At 55.2% G+C, this 13,550-nt stretch overlaps 1 protein-coding gene across 1 annotated transcript in view; it reads left to right on the forward strand.

Moving 5' to 3' along the window:
* SGIP1 (SH3GL interacting endocytic adaptor 1) overlaps positions 1-13,550 on the forward strand; it is a 36,887-nt gene that overhangs the window by 13,657 nt on the left and 9,680 nt on the right. The window contains exons 11-18 of the mRNA XM_086617081.1: positions 596-620; positions 980-1,031; positions 2,143-2,228; positions 4,257-4,343; positions 5,249-5,326; positions 7,288-7,749; positions 10,000-10,121; positions 10,856-10,982. Coding sequence (XP_086473207.1) covers positions 596-620; positions 980-1,031; positions 2,143-2,228; positions 4,257-4,343; positions 5,249-5,326; positions 7,288-7,749; positions 10,000-10,121; positions 10,856-10,982 — 1,039 coding nt within the window. The remainder of the gene's footprint in view (positions 1-595; positions 621-979; positions 1,032-2,142; positions 2,229-4,256; positions 4,344-5,248; positions 5,327-7,287; positions 7,750-9,999; positions 10,122-10,855; positions 10,983-13,550) is intronic.

Genomic DNA, 13,550 nt, shown 5'->3' on the forward strand with positions numbered 1-13,550 from the left:
GCTGATGCAAAGGGGTCCCCGATGGTGAGCATCCTCCCTGGCCTGAGCTGCATCCTTGCAGACCCCCTGGAGACCCCGGGGTACCCCTGCTGCCTGTCTCCCTCTGTGGGCATCCCGCTCCCCCCTCTGCCACGCAGCCTCAGCTCCTGTGGTCGAGCACGGGGGCTTTTGCCGCACGTGGGGACGTGTGGCAAGAGCCGGGATTTAGGTGACTAAAACCACGTTATTTGGCTTAAAATGGATTTACAGCCATCAAAACAGGACGATTTTGGCTTTATGCTGTTTTGAACTTGGCGAGGGTGTTGGTGACCCCATACGGCACCAGCAGGCAGGACGACTGTGACAGTGGCACTGCCAGGTGGTGGCTTTGCGTGGCTCGGAACCCTCTCCATAGGGTTTTCCTGCTCCCTGTATGTTGGGAGCAAATGGGATTTCAGATTTCCCAACGCACACACGCAGCCGGGCACATTTCAGCCACCAGCAGTAAATGCCACCTTAGATGGGGGGTTCCTGCCGTGTCTGCCAGGCTGCGTTGCTCCTGCCACGCACCCCTGTCCCTCTGCTCTGCCCTCACCTCCTGTCTTTCTAATTCCAGGGGACGATTAAAAGGAATTTATCCAGTAAGTATGTTCTGCAGCCTTCAAGAATAGTGGTGGTGGCAGGGGGGTGGGGGTGGTATTTCAGTGGTCCTGGCAGAAATGATGGCACCTAAATGTCTTCTTTAAAGAAGGCCATATGGGACATCCGTGGGGTACCCTATAGGAACAGTGTAGCTCCCTAGTTTAACTCTCTGCAGAAGTAAAACCTGAATTAATAAACCAGAACTTTTACTGCTAGCATCTCCACAGCAGGGGTGGGATGGGACGGGAGATGTGCCGGTGGCACGTCGACACAGGGTCTGGGTAGGCTGGGGGTGATGCTGGGGGGGACACAAGTCAGGGAATGGCTCTAACCCTGCGCTGTCCATCCTGTGCCGCAGGTGAGGAGATCGCGCGGCCCCGGCGTTCCACGCCGACGCCGGACCCTGCCAGGTCAGTACGGAGACTGTCGGTTTAATTCCCCAACGTGGCTGCGTTCAGGCACATCGTCTTGATGTGGTTTTTAAACATTTTGATGGGCAGTTGTGCGTTTACACCATCGCTCAAGGGGAAGCATCTCTTTCCACTTCCAGATTTTGATCTTTTTTTCCTGGCTAGGTCAAACCCAGCATAACGCAGCAGATTCCCTGGGTACGCGCTGCCGCGCAACCCTTGCCTACCCATCGCCTCGCTGGGCTGCCCCAGTTTGGCCCATCAAAGGCACCGCTGCAGAAACATCACTTTTATGACTTTTTAGGCTTGTGAGACAGCCAAATGTTTGTGTTTTGGTGTTTAAATAAGGCGAGTCAATGCTCCGTGTTGCTGGATGCAAGAGGCATGGGGAGCTTCAGATCTGTGGGATCTTGCTCAGATGCTGTGTGAGTAAAGGAGGAAGGAGGACAGATGCCCAGGCAGTGATGGGGGATCCCCTGGAGTGCAGCCCAACAAAGCCATGCAGAACTGAGGTGCTGGGTAGCAGCACACCCCTGGATCCAGGTGCACAGCAGCCGTACAACAGCGGCAAGGACATCTGCTGCTGGAAGCCACCTGAGCCTGATGGACAGGGAGAGCTGGCAAGGGTGTGCCGTGGGTATATACTGATTTAGGAAAGTAAAGAGACTAGTTGGTAGGGAGCAAACCCAAATGTCCCTAGGAATGTGCCCTGTGCAGCCGCAGGGCTTGACTCAAGGTGTGTTGGTTTGAGCAATGTGATCTAGTGGAAGGTGTCCCTGCCCATGGCAGAGGGGCTGGAACTGGATGATCTTTGAGGTCCCTTCCAACCCTAACCATTCTAGGATTCTTCTACTGCTGCAGTCCGGAGCAGCTCGGACTAATCCTGAAGCCATCCCTGGTGCCCCAGCACCTGCTTGGGCACCGCGGGGTTTGCCCCATGGTGCTATGGCTGATGCTGCCGCTCTCCAGTCTTTTTCCTCCATCTGAAACCGTGTTCCACCAGCTCCATGTTAGTCTGGAACACAAACACTCCCCAAAAATATACATATCTGTGCTCCTGACAGTACAAACCTGAACCTCACAGTTCCTCTGCCCTTGTCTCATCCCACAGCAAGAAAGCTGGTGAGGACCCCGCGGCACTGGCACCGCTCTTCGGGCCCCCGCTGGAGTCGGCGTTCGAGGAGCAGAAGCTGGACGGTGGGTCGGGGGCCGCGGGTGGCATCTCCTGGTGGGCATGGCCGGTGGCAGCAGCGAGTGGGGCAGCCCTGGTGCGACCGACCCCCAGCCCTCCTCTGAAAATAGGGGAAAAACCCCAAATCAGTGGAACACAGAGGGCAGGTGGTGGCATCACAGGCAGTGGGGGTCGGGGTTTATCCAGGCACAGAGCGAGTGTTGAAGTCAATTAGTTAATTATGCAGGTTTGGGACAGATCCTGAAAGAGTATGAGTATTAAAATTAGTATTAAAAGTACCGATTTTCAACTGCTACGGTTCTGCCCGTTGGGGCTCTGCCTGTGCACCCCCACCAGCGCGTGTTCGCCAGCAGCAGCCGTCGGCTCCTGGCACCGTGGCGGCATTTTGGCATCACCCAAATTTAACTGGAGGCAGATTAGTGCTTTACAGCTCCTTGTGCCTGTGGAGATGTCAGCTCAGTCATGACATCTTTTCCCAAAAAGCACCGTTCCCTTGGAGAGGAGTATGGGGAAGCTCTGCTTCCTGAACCCCTTTTTTTCATTTTTTTTCTTTTCTCCCCCTCTTCCCCTCCTTTTCTCCCCCTCTTCCCCTCCTTTTCTCCCCCTCTTCCCCTCCTTTTCTCCCCCTCTTCCCCTCCTTTTCTCCCCCCTCTTTCCCCTCCTTTTTCTCCCCCTCTTCCCCTCCTTTTCTCCCCCTCTTCCCCTCCTTTTCTCCCCCTCTTCCCCTCCTTTTCTCCCCCTCTTCCCCTCCTTTCTCCCCCTCTTCCCCTCCTTTTCTCCCCCTCTTCCCTCCTTTCTCCCCTCTTCCCCTCCTTTTCTCCCCCTCTTCCCCGCCTTTTCTCCCCCTCTTCCCCTCCATTTCTCCCCCTCTTCCCCTCCTTTCTCCCCCTCTTCCCCGCCTTTTCTCCCCCACTTCCCCTCCCTTTTCTCCCCCTCTTCCCCTCCTTTTCTCCCCCTCTTCCCCTCCTTTCTCCCCCTCTTCCCCTCCTTTTCTCCCCCTCTTCCCCTCCGTTTCTCCCCCTCTTCCCCTCCTTTTCTCCCCCTCTTCCCCTCCTTTCTCCCCCTCTTCCCCTCCTTTTCTCCCCCTCTTCCCTCCTTTCTCCCCTCTTCCCCTCCTTTTCTCCCCCTCTTCCCCTCCTTTCTCCCCCTCTTCCCCTCCTTTTCTCCCCCTCTTCCCCTCCTTTTCTCCCCCTCTTCCCCTCCTTTTCTCCCCCTCTTCCCCTCCTTTTCTCCCCCTCTTCCCCTCCTTTTCTCCCCCTCTTCCCCTCCTTTTCTCCCCCTCTTCCCCTCCTTTTCTCCCCCTCTTCCCCTCCTTTTCTCCCCCTCTTCCCCTCCTTTTCTCCCCCTCTTTTTTTTTGTTTCAAGCTTTCCCTAACCCGCAGTGATCCTGCCCAGCTCTCTCTCCCCAAAGAAAAACCCCATTCATGCACCAGAGCAGTTTGTTCCCGGAGCCATCCCCTCCTCCCGGCAACGGCCGGCTCAGCTCCCGCGAAATGGCCACTGCTGCTTTAGGCCTAGTTATGCCTTGTAATTAACGACTCCAGTTAATTCTTTCAATCAAAACCTCGTTTGCGTGAGGTTCTTGACACATAAGTGAAGCAAAACAGCGCAAAAAGTTTAAATGAGATCTAGAAAAGAGTGTTTTCCTTCTACGATCGGTGCGAATGTAACTGAATCTTTTCATTTTAAGACCTGTTTTTTTTTTTTTGCCGTGTCCCAAAATTCCAGACAATTTCCACAATTAATGAGATGTTTTGCTTAATGAAACCAGCCTCCAAATGCATCAAGGGCATTGTTTTGTTTGTCAAGCAGCATGAGTGTCAAACTAATTGCACGACCTGTATAAAATCAGGCAAGCTCGTAATTATCAGTACAGAAATCCCCCTGTCCTTAATTAACGAGAGGTTTCTGTCTCCATTTAGGGTTTTTTTTTTACAAGCCCGGGGTGAATGTGGCTCATCTGTGTGTTTCGCTGTTTGTAAGAAAACAGTTTTACCAATTTACTCACATTTGTGTTATTTTTGACGTTTCAGCTGCTCTAGACCAGCCTGAGATATGGGGGTCGGTCCAGCCCGCCAACGTGGAGTCCCCAAAGCTACCGAGACCTTTTCCAACGGGAAGTAAGTGCCTTTGCAGGTTATCAACCCAAAATAAATATGTACATGCAGAAATCAAACCCAACCTTTTACTGTTCCTCCCCTGGACCCCTGTACCGTGCGATTCTGTCATATTTTAATCCTGCACCAAATTAGAGGGTTTTTCCACAGCCCTGAATCCCTGGTTTTCATTGCCAGGAATTTTCATTCCTCCTCACCTGGAGGAACCACAGCCTTTCCTCCTCCTTGCAAAATCATCATTTCATTATTTCCCTCCTTTTTCCCCCAGTAGCCATTAGCACAACCTATTTCATGCCAAACCCAGCCCTGGCACTGGCCGGTGCCGATGTGCCAAGGTGATGGCATGAGCCTCGGGAAGGGGCTCATCATGGAAATGGTGGCTTAGTGGTGCCAAGCTGCAGCCACCGCGGTGCCTCCCGGGCTGCTGCCACCGGAGATTCGGGCTCGGATGCACGTTACACCTGCTTTGCAAAAACTCCTCCGTAGAGCCGGGCTGGGTTCATCGGCCACGGCGTTCCTCCTCCTGCATCCCTGTGGGATGGGCGCGCGAGAAACGCGGAAACGGGTGTGTGCCTCAGAGGCTACGGGTTCTAATGAAAATGCTCATTTAAATTTTAAAACACGAATGTAAGATTTAAAAATGAAAAAAAAAAAACCAAAAAACAAAAAAAGAACCCTCAAACCCTCAAAAAAAAACCCAAAACCCCAACAAAAAAGGCCACTGGCGATTGCTTTTTGCTCAGCAAAACACCGTAAGCCCCCGGGCGCCGGGGATGCTCCTGCTCCCCCATCCCTCAGCCATCGTCACCCGGCAGCGCGCGGCCGTGTCCCCCTTTCCCCGCGAAGCCGTCGCGCGTTCCCGCACGTGCCGCCGCTGAGTTTTCCCGTCTCTCCGCTCTGTTTTGCAGCACCTCCACCACTCCCACCGAAAAACATCCCGGCCACGCCGCCGCGCACCGGCTCTCCTCTGACGGTGGTGGCAATAGGTAAATGCTCGGCACCAACGCTCCCAGCACGGCCCCAGTAGACCCATCCGGAGTCCGTGGGGGCCGTGCTGGGGGTCGGGTCCCCGTGGCTGCGTTTGGGACACGGGTTCAACCCTCGCGCATCCTCTCGCCTTTGTGGCGGTCGGGGTGATGCTCTAGAAGCAAAGATGCCTTTGACTCCCAAAAGCTGGTGTGGCCCCTGTGAAATTCGTGCTCCCTCCTCCCCCCGCCTTTGGGATTGGGCACTTTTGGAAATTAAATGCAACGCCAGCCTTAACATCCTGCTCAAAATCAGGAATAGCCGGAGCGCTGTCATGGCGCATCTGTGCCTGGGAAATAACAGGGTGTGCGGTGGCGGCTGTTGGGGGGGGAGCTGCTCCTGCCCTCCCAAACTCCTGCTGCTCTCAGGGATGGGAGGGAAAACCACCCCCTGGTCCTGCAGCCAGGGGCATGGAGGGGTAGGGAAGAAGGGAATGGTACCTGGAGTAAAGGAGAGGCTGAAGGGAGGGATGGGAAGGTGTTGAGTGCAGCCGGAGGACATAAGGTGCTTATAAGCATATAATTCATGGTGCTGGAGCTGCGGGTTCGGGGGGGCAGCCCCCAGCCCTGGAAGGGCTCTATGGGGACAGAACATCCCTGTGCACACCCCCGAAGCCCCCCAGGCCGTTACTGACATGGCCCCAGAGAAACCCCCTGCCCTGAGCTCACCGCTCTGCCCATCACCACTGCACTCACCATCCCATATCTTGATTTTTTTTTTATTTATTTTTTTTTTTCCTGGCCCCGTGCGATGGTTTCTTCGCTGGAGTCTGCCCCGCTGCACCCTTCAGCCTGTCCATCAACTACAGCGAGTGGCAGATGTCTATTTTTTTTTTTTCCTGTTTTACCAAACCCTTATTTTTGTTCCCTAAATGCAGAACCTCAGTTGGCTCCCCCAGACACCAAAGGGGTGGGATGCCAACACGAGGGTCTTGGAGGGTCTCGCTGGTATTTTACAGTGGGGGCCACAGGTTCCTGTGCCCCCCTGGTGCTACCAGGGCACCTGCCCAAGCTCTGGCCCTCGGGGAAGAGAAAGTCAGGAAAACGGGGAAGAAGGGAAGGACAGAGGATGTGCCTCCTCCGGACATGTAACATTTTGCTAATGAGCCCTGTCTCCATGTTTTGGTTGTTGGAGTTGGATATGAATGTTGAGGTCTAGGAACTGGGTGAGCAAGCAGAGCCCTAAAATGCCTTTAATATTTATATGTTTTATATATAGTATATGCATTACATATATATACACATTTTAATATATTTATATGTATTTTTATATATATTTGTATGTATTTTAATAGTTACATGTATTCTTATATACATTTATATGTATTATATATTTATATGTATCTGCATAAAAATATATAAAAATATATAAAAATATATAAAAATATATAAAAATATATAAAAATATATAAAAATATATAAAAATATATAAAAATATATTAAAAATATATTAAAAATATTATAAAAAATTATAAAAAATATAAAAAAATATAATGGTGTGTGCAAGAGAGCTTTAGGTTACCGGGCTGAGTGCCTAAGTTTAACATCTGTAGATAATTCAGAGTGATGATAACAACCTAACGCTGTTATTTAGACGACACGTAACAAGGGCTGTAAATTCGGGGAGGATCTGGGACCGTTGTGTAGAAGTGATGGAGGAAGAGGAGGAGGAGGAGGTGTGCTGGGCTCGTGTGCACGCTCCCCCTCCTGCAGCGTATGCGTTTCAGCCCAGCGTGGCTCGTCATACGTTGCACCTGACTTGGGATAGAGACTTTCTTGCCCATGAATTATATTCCCCCAGCAGCTTATAAGAAAAATGTTCTTTGGAAGCATCTCCCCTAGGAAGTAGCTGCCGTAGAGCACCGTGCGACTGCGGCGCTCCGGGTCGATGCCGAGTGTAAAATAAACTGCTTTGACCGCAGGAGGTGACCCGGCAGCGGCAGAGCTCAAAAGTGACAAACTCCCGTCCATCAATGACTTGGACAGCATTTTTGGCCCCGTGCTGTCCCCCAAGTCTGCTGCTGGTAACGCAGAAGACAAATGGGTCGATTTTTCCGATCAGTCCCCGGAAAATGCAACCCCGGAGTTGATGCCTCGGGAAAAAGCGGGGTCCCCGCCGGTGGCAGCGGGCAGCCCGGCCGATGCTGCTGCGGCGGTGGCTGAGCCCACGCGCCCGCTCCCCTCGCCGCTCCGCCTGGAAGAGGTTCACAAGAAGGTTTCTGAGCAGCCCCACCTTAAGGATGATAACTCGGAGCCAGTCGCCTCTCCCAAAGATTTTGGGCCAGGACAGAGAGCAACCCCGCCTCCCCCTCCACCGCCCACCTACCGGACAGTGGTCTCCTCACCTGGACCAGGTGCCAGCAGCGGCACGGGAAGCACCAGCGGTACGTCCTGCGGTGGTGGGTGTGCTTCGGTGTGGCCGTGACCGCATCCGCCGTCCCCTCCTGCCTGGTTGTGCCTGTGCCCGGCGCCTGCGCTCCTACCCAGCCATCTCGTGCTTCCACGTCCAGCATCTGTCCTCAGCCTCCTGTGTCCTCTCCCTCGCTCCTTGCTGCGTGTCTCATGGTCGGATGGGGGTGCCAGCCTTTCCCCAAAGCTCCCACGAGCTGCCCTTCCCACCTCCGCTACGCACATAACACCCCCACCGCAAGATTTGGTGTAGGACTGCCGTTGTTGCAGCTCTGTCCTCAGTAGGCTTCAGAGTGAACATAGGTGGAACTATTTCAGGCAAATAATCTGAGCAAGCATCAGAACCAGGGGGGTTTAAATCTGTTGCAGACAGACAGGTCACTGCATACCATCACCCCAGGGCTGCTGAGACCAAATAATTCTCAGCTCGGAGGTGGCACAAGTCTGAAGGGCGCTTGGTCCCTCTTGGCTGTGAGAGCCGGATCTGGAGAAACAGCTTCCAGGATGAACCTCTCACAAGGGCAGAACCCCATAGGTTTGTCTTCAAACAAGCCTTCACCTGCTTAATTATAAATGTCTGTGTGCCCATGAGGGCAAACGAGCTCGTCAGAGGTCAGCTTCCCCTAGTGCTTGAGAAGGTGCAACCTGATTGTGTCACCTGAGGCTGACCCTGGGGCACTCGTTGTGCTGTTGCAGCCACCATGTCCAAGTCCTCACTCCCACCCACCCCGTGGGTCCCACAGCTGTGGGAAATGATTTTTGAGTGCATTCTCCCCTGCAGAGCCACACAGATGGTGGTGGTAGATGACACATTGGGTGTGCAGGTCCCTGGCTGTCCCCAGCCTTGTGTGAGCCTGAAGGCCATGCCATCTGCTTCGGGGGGCTGCTGGGGGTGACCCCCCCAAGTGGGGCTGTTGCTGCAAGTGTGGCTTTGCTTCAGTGGTGGTGGCTTTTCTGTGCCAGCTTGGTGAGGTGGCTGTGGGGTGGGTGGGCGTCTGTGCGGGGCCAGGGGCTGCAGGGTCTGGCTCCCAGTGACACTGGTGGGAGCTGGGACTTCTCCGGGAGATCGACCAGCAGCAGGAAGCAGCATGTTGGTTCCCACATTGCTCCGCGTCCTGATGCCAATGGAGCGGAGACCCATGGGACAGGGATGCGGCAGCAGCTCCGCGGGGCAGAGATGGATGGAGAAGCCCCACTGGGGAAGAGCTGCGCCTGCTCCCCAGAAATCACCTCCCGTACCTTTGGCGCGGCTGCAGAATCGCAGAGCATGAGACACGCACCCAAAAATCCAGAAATCCGCATCCTGCGGCAGCCGGTCAGGGCTCACGGTGCACATCACCCTCGAAGTCTTCGTCTTGTGCCACGCATTCAGTGCTGCGAGGTTAATTTCCCTGAATAACTCCTGTTTTGTCAGGCTCTTACTGGGATAAGGAAGGAAAAAATGAGAAATTCACGCTTTGGTTCCCAGATTAAATAAAAACAGTTTGAATTTTGGATGTGCGCAGACGAACGGCCGGGATTTACTCTCTTTACACAAGCCCATCCCTGTCTCAGCCACCTGACGTTGGCATCCGAGTCTTGTTTCTATAGCTCGAGCTCTGATATTGCCTTAATCTGAGCCATCACCCAAAAAACTTTGTACCCTGAGTCCCTTGTGAGCGGGAAAAACAAAGCGAAACGCATCATCTTATTGTCGCTGTGAGCGGGACGCGGCGCTGGGCTCCACGGAGGCTGGGAGCAAGCGCCGGCTCAGCCGTCCTGCGGAAGGGGGTCCATGTCCCCCCCCTCTCCTGCTGCCCCTCTTCCCTCCATGCAATCCTTGACAGCACCAGTTATTGCAGCACTTAACCCTGGAGGGGGGTCTGTACGTGGAGTGCTGGGTATCCTCTTAAATATCCATTAAAATTCCTATTTGATTGCAAAAAGTCCCCCTTGGCAGCAGGGCAGCGGCTGGCAGGGACCACACGAACCCTGGTGCCAGCCCCGTTGTGTCCTCTGAAACTCCTCCAGAGGGCTGGGAAACGCTCGGTGCTCCCGGCAAACCTGATCACATCGCTCTTCCTCCCATCCTCCTCTTCGCTCTAACAAAGTTTCGCTCCCTCCTACCAGGACCCCCTCATTCCGTGGAGGAGGACCAGCCCGGAGCCTTGGCCTTGAGATGGGCCACGGGGGTGTGGGGTGGGGGGGTCAGCCTGCAGTGCGCTCACGGCTCCCGTTTCTTGCAGGTTCCTCGTCCCCGGCTCGCCCCGGCACGCCGCTGGCCACCTGCGGCACCCCCCCGCCGCCACCGCCCCGGCCCCCCTCCCGGCCCAAGCTGCCCCCCGGCAAGCCCGCCGTCGCCGACGTGGTACGTCCATGATGTGTGTTGGGGGGGGACGGACACGGAGGGTCTGCGTCCACAGCCCGGTGGGATGTGTTAATGGAGCGGAGCAAGGAATTCAGAGCAAGCTGCCTGGGCTGGCTGGAGTTTTCCGTAATTTGTTCACTGGAATAAATTAGGGATGGGAAAACAGCTGCCAACACCCCTGCTCTGCCCGGCGGTGCCAGCTGTGGGTGCAGTTATGGTAAAGGCAGAAAATGGGTGGGAAAAGGGAGCGTGGGAAGGGTCCAGCTGCTGCGAGAAGGGCGTCTGGCTGCGGGGGGTGTCTGGTATGTTCTGCCCCACCACCCTGGGATGCTACAGGTAAGTTGTAGAGAATTTTTGGGGTTGATGCTATGGATATAAAATTATTCCCGAAGGATCCATAAAGACCCAGAGAACAGCTCCTGAGTGAGCTGGGACGGGCTCCGCTCCCCTCCCGATGCCGGGGGCACTGATTCCATCCCACGGGCCCTGGAGCTCATGGTGGGTGCGGACGGGGACTTCAAACCCCCATACCCACGAGAGGGTGGGAATCATCTCCCGTATTTCCAGCTCCGGACTAAAACGCCGTTGGCACTAAAAGAGCTCACGTGGGCCGGTTTGCTGCGGGATGCCAGCCTGGAGCTCCCAAGGGTGACAAAAAAAGCTTCTGTTTGTTTGATGCTGATGTCACTGTGCGTGTTTTCTTTAACCTTTTGCTGTTTTATGTTTTCCTACAGTCCAGGCCTTTTAGCCCTCCTATCCACTCATCCAGCCCTCCTCCGATAGCACCTTTAGCCCGGGCTGAAAGCACTTCTTCCATATCTTCCACCAATTCCCTGAGCGCAGCCACCACTCCCACCGTCGGTAAAAACATACAGCACTGCTGTTCTTTCACCTTTCCTACCTCTGAGCCTCCTGAAAAGATTCCTGAAACTTTTTTTTTTCGCTTGCTAGGTTGGTCTGCGGGTTCACGTTCGCTAATTTTCACCCGGTTTTTAAAGGCAAAAAGGGATTTGAGGGGGGGTGAGGGACGGCGAAGGTGATGCTGCTGGGGAAGCTCACTTTGTGGCAGCTCCAAAGGGTGTGAGAAACGAACGTTTGGTGAAGGTGGAGGTTATCACTAAGTGAAACAGAATATAAAATGTGCTTATGGTCTGTAAATTTGGTCAAAATGAGCTGCTTTTTTTTTTTTTTTTTTTGGTGAGGGATGCTTGTACCCTGGAGGGGAGGGGGGCTGGGAGCCAGACCTGGGGATCCGGGAGATAAAGAATATTCAAATCTCTTTGAATCTCTTAAATCCACACTTCTCCCTAAAGCGGTAGCAGGGTCTTGGAAAAGGCTCTTCCCAACTATTTGCTCGACACGTCCTAGACCGGAACAAAATGCCACAGTTTTCTTTTGGAGGAACGTCCTGAAAATCATGGGTTTTGCCAAACCCTCCCAGGTGCCTCCCCAGGACCTGAGACAAGAAAGGCAGATAAAGTCTGGCTGGCAGCTCCCAGGCTCTGCACGCTGGGTCCCCCCTTGCCTCCCTCCTCCATCCCCTCCACCCCGCGTCCCGGCTGCCGGCGTGTCCCCTCCACCACCCCTGCCATCCCACCCGGCTGCCAGCCCCACCGCCCCCTGCTTCCCGCAGCTCCATCTCTTGCCACGAGTGTTCCCCTTCCCTTGGCCTTTTCTTTCCGTGTGTTTTGGGATGAGCACGCCCAGTCTGCGCGGCGGGGACGGAGCTTTGCCGGCCACGGCTGGTGTTGGCTGGCAGACGGGCTCTGCGGAGGGACCCAAACCCTCTGGCACACCAAACCCAGCTGGTGTTCCTTTGTGCTCAGCCATGGTCCTGCCCGTGGCGTTTCCCACTGGCTCCCACCTTCCCAGCCACCCCGACGCCATCGCCGATGGCTGGAATACCACGGGGTGGCCGGAGCCGCGCGGTGGGTGCCGTCCCCGCGGTGCTGGTGCCCGCGGGTACCCGCCTGAGCCCTGCCCGTAGGTTTGCCGGAGTCTCCGACCTGCGTCTCTGTCCTGTCGTGTGCTTCACTCTCGAGGTGTTGTAGATGCTTGTCCGTGTCCGCCGGCTGTTGGTCACCGTCACAGCATGCTGCTGGGGGAAAAACCACATCTCGAGCGAGGGGCCGGCCAGCCCCCCACATGCCCGGTGTGTCGGTCCTGTCCGTGCCCGCTGTCCTGCAGCTTCAGCCACGAGCCGCCGGCGGGGGCCTCGGCCAGTGCCCGCGGGCACGGTGGCCACGGGGCACGTGGGGTCGTGGTGGTAAATGTGATTTTGGTGGGGGGGAGCAGCCAGGCTGAGGACAGGGATGATCGTGGGGGCTTCAGGAGGGCGGGAGAAGTGGCTGCGACACGGGGGCTGCGTGCGAGGCTGGCGACCCCTGCCCAGCCACGGCACTGGCGGCTTTCCCGCGGGCTGAGCTGGCGATGGCTCCCGTAGGCTGTTGGTTTTAAATCTATTTTTTCTCCCTTGAACACATAGATTTTTGTGAACAAAAATTGCCGTTTGATGGTTTTTAGTGACTTATTTCTCTACCCGCCCTGAGGCTGGGCTGAGCAGCAGGGACTGATGTGGCTGCAGAGGGGTGGGAAGCTGTGGAAGCTGTGCCCACCAGCCCCCGCCAGCTCCCAGCTGCTCCATGGGGGCTTTCCATGAAATCAGAGCGGAAATCAGAGCTCGTAGGTCCCCCCTGGGCAGGAGGACGCGTTGCCAGGATTTGGCCTGGGAAAAGCCGGGCAAAGGGCAGGCAGGAGCGTAGGGGCTTTGGGATCAGCTCTGGGAAAACCCAAGCATCTCCCCATTATCCTCACCAAGGCAGCCAGGACGAGGGTGGGCACCGGCACTGGGTGAGCATCCGTGCGGCACTTGCCAGGCTGCAGACCCATAGCGGAGGGAAGGGCGCTTCTAAATCCTGGGCTCATCCTGCAGAAAGAGGAAAAGATAAGGTGGAAGGGGAGCACGGCTGGGAGCAGGGCCCGTGGGACCAGCACGGGGCTGGGACCAGCCAACCCGCTGGGCTTGCCACCGGGTCCACCCGCACCGCGCTCTCCATCTCTCGTTCCGTGGTGGCAAAGTCCGACGGAGTTTGTCCAAGAGCATGCGGCAGAGTCGTTCCGTTTCCTTGTCCCCTGTGCTGTTGTGGTTTGCTCTCTGTGGTTGCATGTGCAGTCCAAGGGATTTATTGCAAAGAGAGGGGCTGCTGTTTCTGTGTCAGCGCCCCTGCCGCTGTTTTTCTCGTTAAAAATCCTTCTCTGTCCTTTTTCCGTTGATACAGTGCACTGCTTGATTTCATTTGGGATTCGTATTTTTCATTCTTTCTTTTATTTTTTCTTTCCTTTCCTTTGTGTTTCTTCTGCTTATGTTGTCAGAAGATGATGCTTTTATTGACAAACTGGCCGCATTTGCAAGGCGCCATGAGACGCCTG

This window comes from Tauraco erythrolophus, chromosome 10, assembly GCF_009769465.1.
Source record: "Tauraco erythrolophus isolate bTauEry1 chromosome 10, bTauEry1.pri, whole genome shotgun sequence".
Taxonomy (NCBI): Eukaryota; Metazoa; Chordata; class Aves; order Musophagiformes; family Musophagidae; genus Tauraco; species Tauraco erythrolophus.